Source organism: Drosophila simulans, chromosome X (assembly GCF_016746395.2).
Source record: "Drosophila simulans strain w501 chromosome X, Prin_Dsim_3.1, whole genome shotgun sequence".
NCBI classification, from domain to species: domain Eukaryota; kingdom Metazoa; phylum Arthropoda; class Insecta; order Diptera; family Drosophilidae; genus Drosophila; species Drosophila simulans.
The window spans coordinates 12,160,450-12,182,680 of record NC_052525.2 but is presented as its reverse complement, the minus strand read 5'-3'; the positions used below and the strand labels follow the sequence as shown (position 1 = coordinate 12,182,680).

The 22,231-nt window shown below is 42.6% G+C and overlaps 1 protein-coding gene across 7 annotated transcripts in view; it reads left to right on the top strand.

Annotated features, from left to right (window-relative positions):
* LOC6725795 overlaps window positions 1-13,663 on the top strand; it is a 55,716-nt gene extending 42,053 nt beyond the window's left edge. For all 7 annotated transcript variants that reach the window (XM_039297629.2, XM_044923746.1, XM_039297628.2 and 4 more), the window contains 4 exons: window positions 6,684-9,780; window positions 9,856-9,992; window positions 10,057-10,768; window positions 10,854-13,663. In XM_039297629.2, coding sequence (XP_039153563.1) covers window positions 6,684-9,780; window positions 9,856-9,992; window positions 10,057-10,768; window positions 10,854-12,750 — 5,843 coding nt within the window. In that variant the 3' untranslated portion in view covers window positions 12,751-13,663. The remainder of the gene's footprint in view (window positions 1-6,683; window positions 9,781-9,855; window positions 9,993-10,056; window positions 10,769-10,853) is intronic.
* Window positions 13,664-22,231: the final 8,568 nt, after the last annotated feature.

The window sequence follows — 22,231 nt, the reverse complement described above, 5'->3', positions numbered from 1 at the left end:
AATGTGTCAACCTCGCCGCAGGACACTTAGAGAAAAGTCGGTACCCATTGGATAATTCAGTGTGATATTACATTTTAAATAAAAATAGGCATTTACCGTATAAACAAGTTATCGCTGTGTGATATGCATACCGATAACTATCGATTATATCGATGACTTTGTAGTTGCTTTGATTTGAAATAAGAATTTGAAGGCAGTGCATTCGGCACGTAATTTTCTCTCAATGTCGCGGTAAACGCGTCTTTCTAATTGCCCCGCATGAAATGCATAAAGGGAACAGAACACAGGTGCAATAGGCAAATGGATGGGATAATGGGGGTCTAACTGTACTGCTTTGATTGTTGTTATCCCCAAAAGAGATTAAAAGAGCTGGGGGAAATATTAACGAGCCATTTCTCAGCGTTGCTTGTTGGATTACCGTTGTCAAAAACTGAAGAGCCTAAGCCATTTGCCGTGCATTTCCATTTTTTAAACGGGGGCTTATCATTTTCGTGTTATTTTCCAACCAACGTTATTTATTTGTTAAATATTACACGCAATTGAAACTAAATAATAGTCAAAATTCAATCAAAGGGCATAAAAAAACCGGTTGCTTGGTTTTTGGGCGCTGACAAACTAATTACCAACTTAAACTTCAACGTAAAACTGGCAAAAACCGAAAAAGGCCCCAAAAAATAATCCAACCGAAAGCCATAGAGTCAACACACACACACACACACAGAGAGAGGAGAAAGTAAGTAACGGAACAGCATCTGCTAATGATGTGTATGTGTGTGTGTGTGTGTGGCTTCTTCGTCTACTGCGCTCTCTTTCACACGATGTAGCGCTCTCTCTTTCCGGCTGAGACTTTTGCTTACATATGTAATTAAATTGCTCAATTAAAATTGCACACCCTTTTGATTATCGCTGGCGCACTCCATCTCTGTCCCTCTCTCTTTCTGTGTGTTCTCTCGCTCTCTCTTTATCTTTCTCTGTGTCTGTTATTAATCAGAGAAAATCGTTGTCCAAAAAGCAAGGGTTTACACGCAAAGAAAATGTATGTAATATGTAATATGTAAAATAATTATTTAGATTTAAATCAGCAAAATCTTAGAAATGATTTTGTTTTTTGAGTTTGAATTTGAGTTTGAGTTATATTATTTACAGTTTCGGATGACTTAATCCATGGAATAGTTGTCAGTGTATTCACACGCACACACACATGTGCGCTTTTAGGACTCCAGTGAAATGACGGCCACAATTGCCCGGAATAAAATATGCTTTCCTTTTTTTTTTTTTTTTTTGTTTTTATTTCAATTTTCTTTTGTGTTGGGCTGCCACTGATGCTGTTGCTGTTGCCGCTTTTCCCCACCTTGCCCGCCCTTCCCTTTCCGCTTTTCCGCCCTCGCATTGCTCCTTGTTTCCCGCTATGCTTCGCTTCTCTTGAGCCAGCGCCGCCTTTGCCGTTAAATCAACACCATTTCGTAAATTAAAAGTGCCAAGCAAAGCGTTTGCAGCGACGTTCATATTAACTGTATTTACAATTATACGGAGCTCACTATCAGCTGCAATGCAATATATATAAGATGTTGTACATTGAAAAGAATACAAATAGATGCAGCTTGCTGGTTGCATTAGAACAAGTCTGGAAAAAACTACCAAAAATACCAAATATACCAAAAATACCGGATATCCTCTAAAAGTGACAGCGAAGTTTAATAAACTAGCGCTAGTTATCAATGGGAATTGGTAAATGTAGCTTTTGAATATTTCTTTGTCGCTTTTCCTCCTAACCGAGGCTTATGAAAATACTAAACAAAAAAATGTCAATATACCAATGAAGCCGCATCTATGAGGTTATATCGCGCTGTACTGTGCGTTTTCCCTGCTCTGTTTCACTTCCCCTAAATTGCCATTCTCTTTGCATATGTGCATACCAAAACGCCCCCTTTCCGCCCACTTTCACCCACTGAACGCGCTGCTCTTTGATGTTTGCACAAGTTGGCAACTCGACTCGACTCGACTTCTTCTGCTTACGCAAGTTGTGCGGCTGCCACTGCCGCTGCTTCATCTTCTTCGTGCCTCGTGCTTCTTGCGCTCTGCCAACAACAAATTCCCCATGGTGCTAATTAGCGGCGGTGTCCTTCGTCCTTCGCTCGTCCTGCCAACGTTTTGCTTGCTCTTGCGCTCCGAATCGCGTATATATTTTTTAATTGGCCACTTTTGGCATTTCCATTGTTGTTGGTCTTCACTGTGGTTACTGCTGTCGTTATCTCCAAATTGATTGATTGTTGTTGTTGTTACGCCAGATTTGATTGGATTTGCGTTTCCGGTTTTCAACAAAAAACGGATGTGTATTTAAATTACAAGTGCAAGTTTTCAAAATTTATTTGTTAAAAGCCACTTTTGGATATTTGAATAAAGATTTTTTAAGAACTAAACACATATCGAATTTTCAAAAATATTTTTTAAAACGAAGAGAGTATCTTCAACTTGAATTTGATTTGACAGTTGGAAATTTTTAGGCCCTGTTTTATCGTTTTGCCCGCTCACCTTTCCCCCCACCAACTCTTCGTTCTCATCAATTGTTGTTTTCAATTGTCTAATTGAAAGTTAAATACATTTTTGGTAACTTGTGCAGAAATTTTGTGCTGTTGCAGCAGAGTCCTCAGTCCGTTGGGACTTGCAACGGGTGCAAAAGAGACAGTGCGATGGCGAGGAAATGAGATGGCACTATAATATAATGGTTGAGTTTCGGGTTAATTTCTGTTTGCTCATATTTGTTGGCTGGCCAAAACTATTTGCCAAAATGCTCGAAATTTAATTGCACAATTAATGCATTTGATAAGTGTAAATGAGTTGGTGGGAAAAAGTTGGCTGCGATGATGAATAAAAGCGAGAAAATACAGAAAGTTGGTAATAATAAAGGTTTTCAAGTGTCTAAAGCGGCGAGGTAACAGGCTCAGTAAAGAAGATACATAATGCTAATTGGGAAGAACCTCACTAGGTCAGCATCACACACACACACACATTAGGCCTACACACACGCATTTAAGCGCCCCGCCCAGCGCCCATCCTCCGCCCACTTTTTCATAGACCTCCTCAATATTTACTCTTTGTACTTGCAAAAGAAATTGTACTAATGGAATTATTTCATTTTGGAGAGCAGTGCGAGCGGGACAGGGCGAGTGAGGAAAGAGCGAGACGGAGGGGTGTGCGTTGCGTCTCTCGTTTTGTTTTGTTTGTCGTTGTGATTTACTTTTGGTTTTCGTATTTTACCACAACCCCCCACCCCTCCCACTCACTCCTCACTTCGCAATGGTCCTGATATTTTTTTTATATTTCTTTGCTGTGCACATAACTCGCAATGTTCCACGTTTCATCTGCTTCGCTATCTCCATCTCTCTCTGCTCATTCTTCTGCCTTCTCTGTCTCCAAAGTCGCGACTGCACAAATCAAAGTAGAAAAGTCACCGAAAGAAGCGCTGCGATACACACGAAGAAAATGTGTTGATATTGGAAAAATTCAGAGAAAAATTAAAAAATATATGTATCTTTCTCCTAAGCTATAAAATTGAAATTCTTTTTGAGCAGAATTGAAATGCAGGCGTGCTTTTTTCTCCGTGTACGAAAGAAACCAGGGAAAGCGCAAACCTCAAGCCCAATGCCAACTTCCGCTTTCCGCCTTTCTCCGCTCTCTCCACCCACTATTCTCCCCCCCTTCCCCTTCCTCGTGTTGAAACTTTTTTGTTTTCCTTTGGGGCGGTTCAAATAATTTTTTGACTGATTGAATTATTAATAAAATTGATCGAAATGCAAAGAGAGCCGCGCCGCCGACGACAACGAACGCTGCTGGTCAGCAAACAAAAAATAATATAAAAAAGAAAAGATATAAGAATATATATATATATATAAAAAACATAGCTGTGCGGAAATTCATATCACAGTTTTCGATTTTTCATCTTTGCCTTTCTTGTTTGTTGTTATTATTTGATTGAATTACTTTAAAGGCAAGTGCAGTGGGGAATTTCGCTCAGTCGGCTTGTCGCCCACATAAGTATGCTACAATAAATATACCACATTGTATATGTGTATATATGTGTGTTGTGTATATATGTGTGTTAGTGTGAATACACGTGCAACTGTGCTGTGGGTCACATTTAATTAACACAAATTTCCATTAATGTGCATTAATTACGGCCGACTTCATTTTGTTGAACTGGCATATGTTATGGCGAACAGGACATCAATTGTGCCTGACATTTGTGATCGCTCGACATTGGGCTTCCATCAAATTGAGACGCAGTTAATTATTCCATTATTTGTGCTCCGATTATAATTGAATAGTATTAATTGTAATCCAAACGAGGGCACTTGAAAAATATGCCTAATGAAAAGCCGAGCAGCTTATGATAGTTATGTTGAAATTAATCATTTTTTTCGTTTTTATTACTACTTACAATGATTAACGAAATTATCCTTTAACAATGATAAATATCAAACTTTTTATTGGACATTCGTTCCTTTTTTTTGTGTTAGCTGCCATTTGCCGAAGTGTATTAAATATTTACAGAGTATTTTTAATTCACAATTAAATAATGAAAAGCCAGCACTCGACTTTCCTGCCACGCCCACCAACCTCCCCCATTTTTTTGTTTTTTTTTTGGTTTTTTTTTTGTTTCAGGGGGCTCTGAACCCCCAATGTCGACCAATTGCCTTTTTATTAATTAATTTATTTGGCATTGCCGTTGTTTTATTGCTGTTGTGGCATGTGCACAACTTCAGTTCGTTTTCATTTCGAATATTATTTTTATTCCGATGGCATATATTGTACTTACAAAATATATGTCTTTCTTTAACATATCTATCAGTGCTGCATTAAACAAAAAAAATCTTGTAGTTTAAAAAGTAATTAAATAAACGAAGTTGTTAGAAATCGATTAGAGTATCTTTTGTGTCAGCTATTTATTTTTTCACCCTAATGAAACCGGAATTTGTTTTCATTTTGCTTTACAACACTGTATTTTTTTGGCTGGCCGCTATTTGTTGATCTCTTTCTGGTTTGTTGTTACTGTTATTAATATTAAATATTTATTTTGTGATTTTTATTTAATTTGCAATCTATAATTGCAATGTGATTGAGCTTTTTCAGCGAAGTTGAAAAAGTGTTGCCTACATTTGGGCGCTTCAATTTATTTTCGAGTGGCTGTGCGTGTGTGGGTGAGAGGTTAAAATGGCTGGCACCCCAGTTAACTGATCCACCTGTTCTGCACTCCCACCCCGCATCCCGCTCTCCGCTCCCCGCTCCCCGCTTAACAATCAAAATTAAAATGAGTGGCTTATTAAAATTTTAACGCTCAAAAAGCATTTTACTCATCAGTTTTTTCCTTCCTTTGCTCGGACAGCGTAAAAAGTTGGGTGAAGTGGGTGGCGTGGGTGGAGTGGGTGGAATGGGTGGTTGGGTGGCTGGCAGGTGGTGCAAAATGTGGGGTAAAGCGAGCGAAGGCTACTTTGATGTATTTTCATATTCCGCCGAGACTCGCGAAGTGCAGGGGGTTGGGTTGGGTAGAAAGCAGACTGCTGCTGCCACAAGGACGAAAAGGACTCTACTCCCTCCACCTCTCTCGCTCTCTCTCTCTCCCTCTCTGTTTGGTCAGCAGCCAGTCTATCTGACATTTAAAACGCTGATTGATTTTACTTGCAATTATTCTTTATATCACCACCCACAGCCCGCGTTTCATCATCTCATCTCACTCGCTTTATTTTAATTACATTGATTTTGGTTAAATGCCGCAATTGTGTTTGCCACCGCGCGCGTTCTATTTGCACATCATTAAAATTTGAAAATTATTAAAGTGGCAAAACAAAAAACTAAGACAAACACAAAATTTTGCCACCGCATCAGGATTTTCAGTGGGTGGTGGTGGGTTGTGGGTGCTCCTCTGGCTTTTCCCATCGCTTAGGGGGATGTTTTCTGCGATAATCCATTTTATGCGAAAGTTTCAATCAAACCCATTATATTGAATGATGATTGAAAGGTATTGAAATTCATTTTTAAGGAAATTTATTATTTGTATAATTTCGAAAATATTTTCAGCATTTAGTTGCATATATCTAACCGATATTTTCTAGATCCAGATAGATCCATTTCACTCTAGTCACTTGCAATTATTGCCATCCAACCAACCAACCAACCAACCAACCATCCATTCATCCATCCATCCATCCATCCATCAGCAATCGTCCTGGGCCGCATCCTTGTATCCCTCCTGCCGTTTCTCCCATCGAGAAAAACTGTGGGGTGGATGGAAGGCGTTTTAAAATATTCAATTGGCTGCTGCTCATTATTTGTTAAGTGGCTTAATGAAAGCGCTCCCCCATCCCCCTTCTCCTCTCCTCCCGGATTTCCCCTTCTTTGCCTGACCAGTAGCTTTAATTAAATCGCATTTTTTAATGTGTTTGCATAACTTTTGCCTACACTCTACAAATATTTCGCAACGCTTTGTGAGCGAATAATAATGGTATTAGGAATAATCTCATGGAAATCTAAAATCATTAGGGGATGAAAAAGATGATTTTTTGAATCAATAAGGTTTTGGAATCAAAAGAATTTATTGAAATTTTTCAGCACTTAAATATATAACTATCTTATAGAGATAATTGAAGGGCCATCCACTAAACTTAGTATCTCATTTCTTCTTACAGACAAACTGGCCAGCTGCTTTGTGTGCAAGGCGGAGGCGTGTCCGCGCACCCGCCCACTGAAGAAGGGGCGTGGCCAGCAGTACGGCATTCCGGACGAGACGATCCCGGCGGGAGCGCGTGTCTGCAATAGCTGCCAAGGCAAGTCGGTGCGCAGCCGCTATCCCAACTGTCCGCTGCCCACGTGCCCGAATCCCAAGGATCGGGCCCAGCGCCTGCGGAACATTCCCTCCCGTCTCTTCGAACTGGCGCCCGAGGTGCGTGATCCGGTGATGGCCGAGTTCCAGATACCGCCGCACGCCACGCGTTGCTGCTCGGCCTGCCTAATGCGCATCCGCCGCAAGCTGGATCCGCAGCTGAATCTCACCGATGGCTCCAGTGGCGGTGCGGGCAGCGGCAGTGGCGGCGATGAGACGGATGTCAGTACCTCGTCGTGTGATGAACGGGAGCCGGGCGGATCCGACACAGCTTCCGTTGAGAGTCCGGAGAATCTGCAGCGCCACAAGTCCCTCACGATGGTCAAACAGCAACAGCAGCAGCAGCAGCAACAGCAGCTGTCGCAGCCACAGCCACCGCCAGCTCCACAGCAGAAGGGATCATCTGCACGAGGTGGAGATCAGGGAACACCACTGATCATCACACCGACCCGAATGAGCAGCAAGGCGGGATCGGGCGGGGGCCAGCCAGCGGGCGACAATGATCGCCTACTGCCACCCGCCGCTGGCCAGGCACCGAAGAAGCAGAAGACCAGCGAGGAGTACGATTCCTCGGCCACGGAAACGGCGGATGAGGAGAACGAGAACTCGCCGGCCAATCGTCAGAGTCCCAAGGTCCTATTCCACGGACATGGACATGGACATGGAGGTCATGCCAATAATGTGGCGGGCCTGCAGCCGCCGGTGGCCAATATGGTGCCGGGTGGTGGTGTCCAACCCGGTGGAGCTCCAGGCCAACAGGTCAACGGACCGATTAGTATGCGACGCGAGGCGGTCAACAATGTCCAGGATTGCGTATTCTCGGTGATTGAGCGTTCGCTGAAGCACAAGGGTCCGCAACCCAAGGGCGGACAGGGTCAGCAGCAGGGTCAGGGGCAAGGACAGGGCCAGGGTCAGGGTCAGACCCAAGGACAAAGCCAGTCCCCATCCCAGCAGCAGCAGCAGCAGCAGCAACAGCAGCAGCAGCAGCAACAACAGCAGCAGCAGCAGCAGCAGCAGCAATCTGCCAACAATCTGGAACGCAAGGAGCTGACCATTGTAAGGGAATACCGCCAGGATTCGGGTATTCTGAAGCAGCAGCAGCAGCAGGCTGGCGGACCAGCGCCCACCTCGGCTGCCGGTAGTTTGCCGCATGGCACCTCCGTACAGAAGCTAACATCCCGACCAGCTGCAGTGGCACCACCGCCACCGGCTCATCCGCTGACACCCACCAGCACAGGATGTGCAGGCAGCAACAACGGAACCAGCGATAGCCTAGCCACCTTGTCAGTGGTCAATTCGCACATGGGCGTGGTGGGGCAACTTGGTCATCCGGGCCTTATGGCCCATGCAAGTTCCGCCGGAGGAATCGGTGTGGACAAGGCCACCATAACGCCGGTTGTCAAGAGCTCTAGCGGATCATCGAAGAGCGGCGGTACGTCCAGTCACTCGACGGCCACGCCGCCGGAGACCATAATCTACAATGTGCCAGTAGCGCATCCGCAACGGGGTATTCCACTACCGTCGCAGCACTCGGTACATCCTGCCCATCCGTCGCATACACAGCATCCGGCCCATCCGCAGCATTCGTCGCATGGTCAGCATCCGCAGCTGCAAGTGCCGGAACCGGAGCCGCAAACGTTGGACTTGAGCATCAAGAAGCCGCCGCGCGATGGTCACTCGCCGCACACGGGAGCCGGAGGATCTAGCTCGTCTAGCTCTGGATCGGGTGGACCGTCCTCCTCGGACCGACATCATGGCCCACCACCGCCGACCATGTCGATGAAGCACATTGTACGCTCTGGTGGCATGTATCGCGGTGACACCGTAACCGTTCCTTCGCTGGCTGCACCCAGTTCGTATCTGTATCCCACACCGCCGCACGGAGTGGTCAAGGCCATCGGCGGCGGTGGCGTGGTGCCCGGTGTGCTGCCCGGTGTGCCTGGCAGCGCACTGTATCTTCAACCAGTCCCAGTGCCCGTGCCCATTTCCATTTCCGGGCAAGGCCAGCTGCCGCCGAGAGCTGGACAACCGCCCCCGGCACAGCCGCCATCCGGCAGGGGTGTGGCCAAGGCGCCACCCAAGCTGAGTCCCCAGCAGGCCCACCACCTGCATCCCAGTCACGGACACTCGCCATCGCAGCAGCAGCAACAGCAACAACAGGCGGCTGCAGCACAACAGCAATTGCTGGTGAAGAGCGGCTCGATCACCCATGGAACACCGGCCAACAGTGCCCAGCAACAGATCATCGTGCATGCACCAGCGACGGCAGCAGCAGCACCCTCCTCCCTGCTGAGTCCCAAGTTCGATGGCCTGGTCAGGCAAACGACACCAGAGGGAGTGGGCTCGGGTGGACCCGGAGGAGCAAGTGGCAGCGGCAAGCATGGCTCGATAACGCAGGGCACACCGCTGCACATGCCGCCGCATCATTTGGAGAGCAAGCGGCCATACGAGAGCTACTACAAGAGCTCCCAGCGCCACAGTCCCGCCCAACAACAGGGTGGCAATCAGCAATTGCCGCCGCCGCCGCAGCAATCGTCTCCACAGGCGCCACCGCCCCAGGGCTATGGTGTGGGTGTGAGCTCCCCCTATGCCCGGTCGCCGTTCGGCGGCGTGGTGGAGCAGCCGCAGGTGCTGAGCACGCGCCAAATCGTGATGCACGACTACATAACCTCACAGCAGATGCAGGGCCAGCAGCAGCAACAGCAGCAGCAGCAGCGCAACATGTCGCGCGGCAGCAGTGCCAGTGGCGGTGGAGGCGGCGGTGGTTCCGACAAGGAGTCGCCCTCGCCACGAAACAGTGTGGGCAGCGCTAGTGGCTTCGCCTACGGCGGCGACAAGGAATCGGCACCACGAGGCCGACCGGAGTACTCCAGTCGTGCATCGCCAGCCGATCATGCCAATAGGTAAGTGGGAATGGGAATGGAATTTGCATCCCCTGTATGTTTTTATTGACACATTTCCTATCTTCTATAATCCAGCACTCCGAGTCCGCATCGCACGCCGCCGCCACAGCGCCAAGGCGTCATCCAGAGGCACAACACGGGCTCCAAGCCACCATCACCGGCTGCTCCGCCACCGAGCAGGATGCACATGCCGCCGTATCAATATGCTCCAAGTAAGTTTTTTCAAATCTTCCAGTCGGCCATCGTGAACATAAACTAATACAGCCAATTTCATAGGTGGTCACGATGCATTGGCCTCGTTTGTGGACGTGGCCGTGCAGCAGCCGCAGTTACCGGTGCCGTCGCAAAAGGATGACAAGTCGCCGGGTGCCGCACCGGCGCCGGGGCAAGTGCCCGGATCTGGTCCACCACTTGGACCATCGCCTCTGCCGCCCCACGCTGTGGTCGGCGTGGCCCAGCCACCGCCGCCGACCGCACACCACGATCAGCGGTATCGCGATCTGACCCTGCACCACCATACCCTGGTGCAGCAGCAGATTGCGCAGCAACAGCATTACCGTAGCCTCAATGTGGCGGCCCAGGTCGATATGCAGCGGCAGATGGATCAGGCGAAACGTGTGCTCCGCCACCAGCAGCACCAGGCCCAGCAGCAGCACAACCATGCCCTGGAGCGGGACAGGGAGATGCAGGAACGGATGCGTGAACGGGATCGTGAGCGGGAAAGAGAGCGTGAGCAGCGGGAACGAGAGCGCGAACGAGAACGCGAGCGTGAACGTGAGCGCGAGCGACGTGAACAGGATCGGGAGCGGCGTGTGGTGGCCGAAGAACGGGAGCGCGATAGTCGACGCATGGAGCGCATGTTCGCCGGCAATGTGGTCACTGCATCAGGTGGCGCCGGCGGCGGAGGACCCTCACCTGGCCAGTTTCTGCGGACTTCGGTTCCGGAAACTGGTCCACCACGCTCAATCCCAGATCGCGAACGGGAATCGTAAGTATTAAACACATACAAGTAGCCCGATAATCGGTAGCCAATATGATAAGCGAAATCGCTAATAAAACTAATCACCCTACAGGTACTATCGTCAGGCACATGGCGGTCCAGCTCCAGAGGATACGCCCGGGCAACTGAGCGCCCAGAGTCTGATCGACGCCATCATCAAGCATGAGATCAATCGTTCCAATGATGCCACCGCAGGTCCCAGTCGCGAGTTTCCGCGCCCATCGTTCGTCCATGCCCCGTTGCCACCACGTGGATCCGGATCGGGAGGCGGCACCGGCACTCGATCCTCGCCAGCCAATGTGCTCCATCCGATGTACCTGCGCGATCTACGCCAGCCGCTCGAGGGCGGAGCTGGATCAATGCTTACGGCGGAGAACAATGGCAAGCCCAGCTCGTCGGGATCGCCCAGTGTGATTAACATTGATTTAGATCAGGAGCGCATCTCAGCGGCAGCCGCAGCAGTTGCCCAGCAGCAGCAGCAGCAAGCTCCGCCTCCGTCGCAATCGTCGCAGTCCAGATCCGTGCACGGTCAGCTAAGGACACCGACCTCGCAGGCTGGCGGATCAGCGCCCAGTCCCCAGCAGATTCATACAAAGAGCATTACCTTCGGGGAACTAACCGATTCGATAATTACCAATGACTACGGCACCAATCCACATCTGCGGCCCACGCCACCTTTTATGGCCTATCTGCAGGAGACGCAGTCCATCCTGCCGCCGGATCGCTGGAAGCAGAACCGTCGCATGCAACAGAAGGCCGAGGAAGCGAAGCACCATTCCCAGCAGCAGCAGCAACACCAGCAGCAACATCACGCCCAGCAGCAGCAGCAACACCATGCCCAGCAACATCATCCGCAGATGCCGGGCACTGGCTCTGGCTCGGCTCCAGGAGGAGCTGGTCAGGGCGGAGGATCGGGCGGCCCGGGTAGCGGTGGTGGTGGCGCCGGCAGAGCCAGCACACCTGGCGAGGATGGACGCAACATAATCCGAATGCCCCAGGCGGTCAGTCCGCGAAAATTCAATCATGATATAATGCTACATCATGTGATGGGAACGACGGGAGCGGGCGGAGAAGCAGGTCAGTTCTTCCTACCCAGCCGTGTCGTGCTGCCCGAGCAGAGAGGAACGCCTAGCGGTGGTGGTGGAGCACCTGGCGGCGGAGGTCCTGGATCCGGAGGCGGTGCCACCACCATTGACAACTATGTGAAGACCCGCATCGCTGAGGTGATGCGCGACGACATTGGTTATGGAAAGAACCGGACTGTGGAGGTGCGAACAGAGGATGAAGTAACCGCCGATATGGTGGCCCATTCGCATGCCGCCGTCCATGCTGCCCATGTGGCGCACGCCGCCCATGTCGCCCATGCCGCTGCTATGGAGTTGCAGCACAGGAGTAAGGAACCACCGCCACCAGAGATCAGTGTGTCACGTAAGACGCCCAACCAATACGAGGTGGTAGATGCCAGTGGGCGGCGCTCAGCTGGCAGTGGTTCGGTTTCGGTCTCCGTTTCGGGTGCCAATAGCCACCATTTGCCGTATCACCCACCGGCGGCGGCCTACGCTCCCAGCACCTACGCCTTCCCCTACAGCGCCCTGAACGTGCCCGGTGCCGCCGGAGGATTGCCGCCCCACCAACCGTTGCAGCTAGCCCACCAGGCGGTGGCACCACCTGGTGCCTTTGCCAAGGCCAAGGCAGCACATGCCTTAAGTGAACTGGGTGCAGTCGGTGGCGGGGTGTCCTTGGTGGTGGGCGGCGGCTCTGGGGGAATTGCAGGCGGACCAGGTGGTGTCTCAGTCGGAGGCGGTGGCCCGGGCGGCGGCGGACCAGGAAGCGGTGGCGGCGGCGGTGGCGGTCACAATTCCAGCTCATCGCAAGCGTCTGCTGCGGTGGCCGCTGCAGTTGCAGCGGCGGCCAGTGAGTCCAAGCCGCTGCTGTTGTCCAAGTACGACGCCCTCAGCGACGAAGATTAGTTGTGACTGCCGGCGTCGTCATCGGCGTCGGCGTCGCACCTGCGGCCAGCGACAATAGCAGTAGCAGCAGCACTACCGCCCGGCAGCAGCACGAGCGTGGTATACGGCTATCCTGGCTACCGGCGACACTCCCAGCATCAGCAACAACAACAACAACAGCAGCAGCCACCGCATCCGCATCTTGTCCAGCAGCAGCAGTCGCCACATCGCCAGCAGCAGCTCTACCAGACCACGGTGCTGCCACCTCCATTGCAGTCCCAGCAGCAGCAACTCCACCAGCAGCAGCAGCAACTACACCAGCAGCAGAGGAGTCTCTACTATGCCAGCGAGCATTATCCGGGAGGCAACGGAGGCAGCTCAGCCGGCGGCAATCCGGGCTACTACTGACAGCAGCATCTGCAACATTAGCAACAACAACAGCAGCAGCAACAACAGCATAGGCAGATTACCAATAAGCGAATGCAAAATGAAACACCATGAGTTGTTGAACAAGATGCGCGAGCTAGGCAAACGACATGTGTAAAAAAAAATATAACAGATACGAAAAAGGCTTTAAAAAGGAGAAGAATTAAATTAAGAGCTGGCAAATAATAGGCAGGCAATTGAGAGATCAGATGAGATGCGGAGAGGAGTCAAGTGGAGAGCAGACGGCAGGCAGGCTTGACAACATCTAGGTATAGTTTTTTGTCCAATGAAAATTATTTAGACAATTTAAAAAAGTGCAAATAAACAATTGTGGATGCAGGAGAATGCAGACTAGCTTAAAACTAAAACTTAAAACTTTAAATGGATTGTAAATTTGGCACGTCCGAAAAAAGACTTTTTAAAGCGTGATTTAAAACATTTTCTTAGTAATTTAACGCAAATCATTTGTAATTGTATATAAAAATGCTTAATTTTGAGCAAAACGAAATCCGTATTCTTTATGTCGCCTAATTGTACTATTTGTCCCTATTTGTGTAGACGCGTGTGTCCATGTCCATGTTCTTTTTTGTCATGTTCTTGTTCTTGTCATATGTCCTTTGTCCTTTGACCTTTGACCTTTGTCTTTCGGTCGATGATTCCCTCTGCTCCTCACACAGCTCCAGCCTCAGCACCCCGAGTCAGAACGTTATGAGAATGGTAGTGAGAACAATTTAGATGCATATATATATATATATAAAACTAAAGATCACACCACACACACATATATATATACAATACACTATGAGCATAAGGAGTAAACAAAATAATAAAACACACTGTTGGGCTGTTCTTAGAAAAAAAAAAACAAAAGAAAACAAAAAACCTAAGCAAAAGAAATCAAGTAAACGAGAATCAAGTAAATATATATATATATTACCTATAAAACACTTTAATCATTATTTAAACGACTTATTGTAAATTTCATAAAAACTGCGCATAATTTTAATGAGCATCATTTAATCAATCTTATCAATACATTTACTACTACTATTCGTTTTTTTTTTTTTGCTATTTTTATATGCAAGGCCTAATTTGTGGAGCATGATTGTGTTTTATTCCCATCTTAGGCAAGCGCTATTGAATTATGTACGTTTAATTGCTAAGCTAATGAAAGTTTTAATGTAAGTAAATTAAAAGTAAGCCCAATACATAGAAATATATATGGGATATACATACGCATATTTTTTTATATAACACTTATGTCATACGAAACAGTTTTAGTGTTTAACTACTTTACTGTTTAATTCGTTTTTTTAAACTTATTTTTTTTTACACGCAAACGCGAAACAAACGTGGGGCAACCAATTGAAAAACGTGAAAACAAAAAAAATTAATATTTTTAATACATAATGAAACTAAAAACGAAACAAAATCTTTATAGTAAATATATATGAAGTAAACAACAAACGCTAAGACTTATTCAACAAAACAAAAATTGTAAAATATTAAAAGATAAACGATATATATATATACATTCATATATATACATATATATGTGTGTGTATGTAAAAGCTAACGACACAGATATTCGCAACCCAAATCCGAATCGAGCGGAAACGGATACGGAAAACCCGAAACGCAACTCTGGCCGAGCGGCGCGCAGCAACGTTTTAGTTAAGAGCAGGAAGCGTATTTTTTTTTATAAATATATATATATAAATTAAATAAAAAACAAATTCTATATATACAGAAAATTTTACAAAATATATATATATATATATGATAATAAATGTATGTAAAGCGGCAGCATAACAACTAATGGAATAAATCATAAACAGCGCCAGAGGTTCGAGCGGATGGACGGGGGTGGGGCGATAGCGGCCGGAACTGGACGAACGGACACGCGGACAGACTCGCGGACGAACAAGGACTCGAGGAGCAGCCGCCCACACAACGAAACAGCTAGCGTCGCCCCCACTCCCATCGCCGCTGGCCGATCCTCGATTGTGAGCACTTTCTACACATATAAATGAATATATATATATAAATGAATAATGTATGAATAACCGAATTTTATAGCTGGGCGAACTACAAAAACGTCGGCTGAATGGATGTAAAACAAAACAATGTGTATGCACAAGGCGTGCCCTGAAAATGATTTAAGCAAATCACATAAAAAAAACAAATTCAAATTCGCTATATTGAAGGACCTTTATTGTTTTGTTTTTCCCGTTTTTTTTCTTCTGTTGTATCAATTAAAAATCGATATAGTTGTATGGGAAAACGCAAAAACAACAAAAAAAAAAAAAACAAACAAACATACAAAAATTACGAGTAAAGGCGGTTTTTGAGTGCATATTGATAACAATAAACACAAATTATGAATGCAGATAACACACGAGGGAGGAGCGAAGAGAAAAGTAAACAACAATATTATGTGGAGTATATGCATATAATGTGCGCCGAGTCGCAGAGCTAGAGCTGATTATGATCGATACATGATAATGATGTTTAGCACTTAAGTTTTAGTTGTAACTTTATGCCTTAAGTTGTAAGCTTAAAAATAATAATATAAAATTAAATACAACATATTAAAAAGCAAACAAAACAAAATAAAAACAAATACAAAAAAATAAAACAAAAGAAATGTATAACAAAATGTTCTTGTTTTTATCTGCGGATTAATGGGTATGTTTGGGGGTTTATTGCTATCGGATAATCTGGATTTCCTGTGCCAAATTGTTGCAATCTTTGCGAACTGTTCACTGGAATTCAAGTTCGCCTGGTTATTTCAACTTAAAATTCTCAAAATTTTGCTTACAATAAATAAAATAAGTTAATTTTATGGCAAATTAATGGCATTTTGGTACCACACGAACATAATCTGAAATTCCAATCGGAAATATTTTTTTTGCAAAAACACTTTTTTAAAATTTCACTAATAAAATATTCAGTTTTTTGGCCACAACTTTAAAAGTAAGTGTCTCACCATAGAATATCATAGCTCGTTGAGCTCGTAATTAAATTTGCAATCAAACTGTGTTCAAACATGGGAAATTTATTTTTTCGCCATTTTTTGCAAATTTTGATTATGAAACCCCTTACAAAAAACCCCATTACAAAATACGCGTTTTTGTGCCGAATTTGTTAGATTTTTGGATTTTAGGTACCAAGTGATCATAATCAGTAACAGGTGTATACTGAAAACCAACTGATCGTTGGTCACCTTCTGGAATTTCTGTTCGCCTGGTAATTTAAACCGAAAAATCAAACAATTTGCATTACAAAATACGCGTTTTTGTGCCGAATTTGTTAGATTTTTGGATTTTTGGTACCAAGTGATCATAATCAGTAACAGGTGTATACTGAAAACCAACTGATCGTTGGTCACCTTCTGGAATTCCTGTTCGCCTGGTAATTTAAACCGAAAAATCAAACAATTTGCATTACAAAATACGCGTTTTTGTGCCGAATTTGTTAGATTTTTGGATTTTAGGTATCAAGTGATCATAATCAGTAACAGGTGTATACTGAAAACCAACTGATCGTTGGTCACCTTCTGGAATTCCTGTTCGCCTGGTACTTTAAACCGAAAAATCAAACAATTTGCATTACAAAATACGCGTTTTTGTGCCGAATTTGTTAGATTTTTGGTACCAAGTGATCATAATCAGTAACAGGTGTACACTGAAAACCAACTGATCGTTGGTCACCTTCTGGAATTTCTGTTCGCCTGGTAATTTAAACCGAAAAATCAAACAATTTGCATTACAAAATACGCGTTTTTGTGCCGAATTTGTTAGATTTTTGGATTTTTGGTACCAAGTGATCATAATCAGTAACAGGTGTATACTGAAAACCAACTGATCGTTGGTCACCTTCTGGAATTCCTGTTCGCCTGGTAATTTAAACCGAAAAATCAAACAATTTGCATTACAAAATACTCGTTTTTGTGCCGAATTTGTTAGATTTTTGGATTTTTGGTACCAAGTGATCATAATCAGTAACAGGTGTATACTGAAAACCAACTGATCGTTGGTCACCTTCTGGAATTCCTGTTCGCCTGGTAATTTAAACCGAAAAATCAAACAATTTGCATTACAAAATACGCGTTTTTGTGCCGAATTTGTTAGATTTTTGGATTTTAGGTATCAAGTGATCATAATCAGTAACAGGTGTATACTGAAAACCAACTGATCGTTGGTCACCTTCTGGAATTCCTGTTCGCCTGGTAATTTAAACCGAAAAATCAAACAATTTGCATTACAAAATACGCGTTTTTGTGCCGAATTTGTTAGATTTTTGGATTTTTGGTACCAAGTGATCATAATCAGTAACAGGTGTATACTGAAAACCAACTGATCGTTGGTCACCTTCTGGAATTTCTGTTCGCCTGGTAATTTAAACCGAAAAATCAAACAATTTGCATTACAAAATACGCGTTTTTGTGCCGAATTTGTTAGATTTTTGGATTTTTGGTACCAAGTGATCATAATCAGTAACAGGTGTACACTGAAAACCAACTGATCGTTGGTCACCTTCTGGAATTTCTGTTCGCCTGGTAATTTAAACCGAAAAATCAAACAATTTGCATTACAAAATACGCGTTTTTGTGCCGAATTTGTTAGATTTTTGGATTTTTGGTACCAAGTGATCATAATCAGTAACAGGTGTATACTGAAAACCAACTGATCGTTGGTCACCTTCTGGAATTTCTGTTCGCCTGGTAATTTAAACCGAAAAATCAAACAATTTGCATTACAAAATACGCGTTTTTGTGCCGAATTTGTTAGATTTTTGGATTTTTGGTACCAAGTGATCATAATCAGTAACAGGTGTATACTGAAAACCAACTGATCGTTGGTCACCTTCTGGAATTTCTGTTCGCCTGGTAATTTAAACCGAAAAATCAAACAATTTGCATTACAAAATACGCGTTTTTGTGCCGAATTTGTTAGATTTTTGGATTTTAGGTATCAAGTGATCATAATCAGTAACAGGTGTATACTGATATATATATGATAATAACCGCCAATGGGTTTCCTTACCATTTTTAAGTAGCTGCCCCAAACAGTTTTTGGTCTATTCCTTCGTACGTTGAATTGTCTAGCAAAAAATCGATTTTATATATTTTTTGTCCAAAAATAATCAATATTTTTGGCATAACTCTAGAAATAATTATTTCAATCTAGAATGAAATTACCTTGCTAAGCTCGTATTGAAATTCCCAATCAAACTGTGTTCAAAAATGCAAATTCTATTTTTTTGCCATTTTTTGCAAATTTTGATGATGTTACCCCTTACAAAAAATGCGAAAATTGACCCGAAAATAAATTGTTCTAAATTCTTGAAAACGTGATAGGGATCGTTAGGACTGGTAATTAGCTGCTCAAAACAGGTATTTTTTCATCTTTATGACAATTTTTGGCGAAGTTATGAGGAAAATTCCGTTTGTAAATATCAAGTTTTTGGCAAAAGTCGTTTTTCCGAATTTCGGTCATCAAATAATCAGTTTTTTGGCCACAACTTAAAAAATAATAGCATGAATACGAAACGTAATAGCTCGTTGAGCTCGTAATTAAATTCCCAATCAAACTGTGTTAAAAAAAAAGGAATTCTATTTTTTCGGAATTTTTTGCAAATTTTGATGATGTTACCCCTTACAAAAAATGCGAAAATTGACCCGAAAATAAATTTTTCTAAATTCTTCAAAAAGTGATAGGGATCGTTAGGACTGGTAATTAGCTGCTCAAAACAGGTGTTTTTTCATCTTTATGACAATTTTTGGCGAAGTTATGACGAAAATTCCGTTTGTAAATTTCAAGTTTTTGGCAAAAGTCGACTTTCCGACTTTTGTTCATAAAATAATCCGTTTTTTTGCTACAACTTTTAAAATAGTTGTCTGAATATGGAATGTCATATATCGGTGAGTTTATATTTGAATTTAGAAAAAAATTGAAATTCTAAATTTTGGTAATTTTTTGCAAATTTTGATGATGGTACCCCTTACAAAAAATGCGAAAAAATGACCTGAAAATAAATTTTCCTAAATTCTGCAAAAAGTGATAGGGATCGTTAGCATTGGTAATTAGCTGCTCAAAACAGTTATTCTTTTAGCTTTATGACCATATTTAGCCAAGATATGATGCAAATTCCAATCGGAAATATTTTTTTTTGCAAAAACATTTTTTTAAAATTTCACAAATAAAATATTCAGTTTTTTGGCCACAACTTTAAATGTAAGTGTCTCACCATAGAATATCATAGCTCGTTGAGCTCGTAATTAAATTTGCAATCAAACTGTGTTCAAACATGGGAAATTTATTTTTTCGCCATTTTTTGCAAATTTTGATGATGTTACCCCTTACAAAAAATGCGAAAAATGACCGAAAAATAAATTTTCCTAATTTCCAAAAAGTAATAGGGATCTTTAGGATTTTAAATATGCTGTTTAATGCTGTTAACCTTTTAGCTGCATTCCTAATATTAAGCAAGTTATGATAAAAATCCCTTTGAATAATGAGAAAAATATTTGGTGTCATATGGAAGAATGGAAAAATTTGTTCAAATATGGAATGACATACGTCGTTAAGTTTATTTTTAAATTCAATTTTGCCAATCTACCAACAAACATCCAGAGGCTGGGGTATATATGTATTTATGTACATATACATATATGCATGCTATCAAAATTTTGGAAGTCGTTGGCCAAATAAAGCAAATCAGTGTTTTATCGCAGAACGCATAGTGCTAAAGTAGCGCCACAGAATCGAAGAAGCACAACAGGAAAGCTTTCTCTCAATGCCGGGAGCAGCAAACCCAACGTAACCAAAAACCGAGCGGAGCCAACGTCACGTCGACGGAGCGGATAGGAGTGAGATTAGTGATAACCTCTGTTATCGGGACGTTGAAATGAAAACGAGAGGGGCAGTTTGTTTTGTATTTTTCATTTATTTTGTAACGCTTGTTGTTTAAAGCTATTTAACTTAAAATTTTCCATAAACTAAATTGTATTCATTCTTTAATTTACTATATAAAAATACGCACAAAAGTGTTGCAATGGAAGCATAAATAGGCATGTTTCAGCATTAACAAAATTCATGTACAGATTGTGTTCATTTATTAGTTGTTTTGTCTTTTTCGTTGTTGTTTTTTTTTTATTTATTTTTTTGTTTTGTATATGTTTTCTTTTGATTTTGCATTTGTTGTTGCCAAGGCGGATATCAATGAAAAATATTATGGTATATGGTTATATAAATAACGAACAAAATATATATGTATATAAATAGTGTATAATTCAACTGGCATTACAAATCTTGTTCTCCTCTGTTTATCATCGATCGTTCAAGAGTACCACATTGCAGTTTAGTTTACTTAATATTTTTCTTAGAAGGAAGACGACTTGGATAAGAGTTAAGAGTAGGGTTTCATTCCGATAAGGCCACACTTGCTTCATATGGGGCACGGATTCAATTTAGTTTAGTTGTGTTTTGCTTTTCTTTGTTTGTTGTACAAAGGGAAGAACGCGAAATAAAAAAAATAAGAATAATCATCATGATGATGATAACCAAAGCTCAGGTCTAAGTTAGGCTTTTTTAAAATTAAATAGAGCAAAAAACAAAATATAATATATAAGTATGTTAAATATAGGCATTAGAGTAAACTTTTGCACGCTGCCATAACTTTCCAATCGGATCAATTTCGATTGCAATACGTATTTGGAGTACGAAAACAATTGTTTTTGCGATGGGAAGTAAAATCAAAGTTAACCGAAAGTATAATAAAATAGACTTTAATATAATAATAAATAATTAATATGCCTTTTGCACTCCGTCTCTGCGTTTCCTTTTCCATTTCCACAAGACTATACATAATTTGTGTTTGTGTGTATTTAATTTATACATAATATTAACGATAAGGCACTTTGAGAATTATTTACCCCCCTCGTGCGTGCTGCACACAAATTGATAAACACGCATGGAATTTGCTCTTTCACCGGCCGTTTTTTTCTTTTTTTTTTTTTGTGTTTTAAGTCATGCTTAAAATTGTTGCTGCTGTTGGTCGTTATGTAACTATAATACGCCTAGTGAAAGAGATAATAATAAATAGGAGTAATTAAATATTTGATTTAATTTGATTTGAATTGCAATTCAGCAATTGTTTCGATATAAATTATTTGCAAAAAAAAGGTCGCTGTATACGGATTACAGAGTTTACATATTTATACATATAAATTTGAATAGGGCAAAAAATGTGTACATAATAATTTAAATATTTGTATTAAGTTTCCATTTTGTTTGCTCAGTTAAATTTCTAACACTGTACTCAGATTGCTATTTGTCCTTTTATAAATCGCTTTTTCTTTCAATTTTATCGACGCATACAAAAAGATCGACATTCGTATGGTTTTCCCTACATAAATATTTTAAATAGGCTTTTTTTGTTAAGGTTTTTCCTTTCCTTTTTCCGTTTTTATTACATATGCATTTACTTCATTATCATCGACGTAAGCATAATTATAATATGGTTTTATATAAGTTTTATATAAATTAAGGCTCTCTCATAACACTAAAATTATATAACTGCACCCAAAAATAGAAGAAATCAAGAAAAAGTTGTAAAATAAATTAAATAAAAATAATATATAATAAACAAAATGATCTGTCGCATATACCATATAAAAAACATAAAATTATCAATGGTCAAAATATGTGTGTGTGTGTGTCTGAGTGTGTCGCATGTGTTGTTTTCATAAATTATTAACATTAATTGCATATAAAATATATCTGGTATGTTTTATGTAAATAGATGTGAAAATAAATTATGGTGTTTAAAAATCAGCATTTCCATTTCATAGATCGATTTTAAAGAGTACAAAAAATCGTAGTCATTCAAACAAAAAAATATATATCAAATCAATGACAAAATTCCATTAAAAATGTCCTCTCAAAATGAAAAATTGTTGGTTGCTCGTTGGTTGTTGTTGTTGTTGTTGTTGTTGTGATTAGTTGCACGATTTGCAGAGGTATATCATCAATAATATTCATATCATTCAAGATCATCATTTAAACGTAAT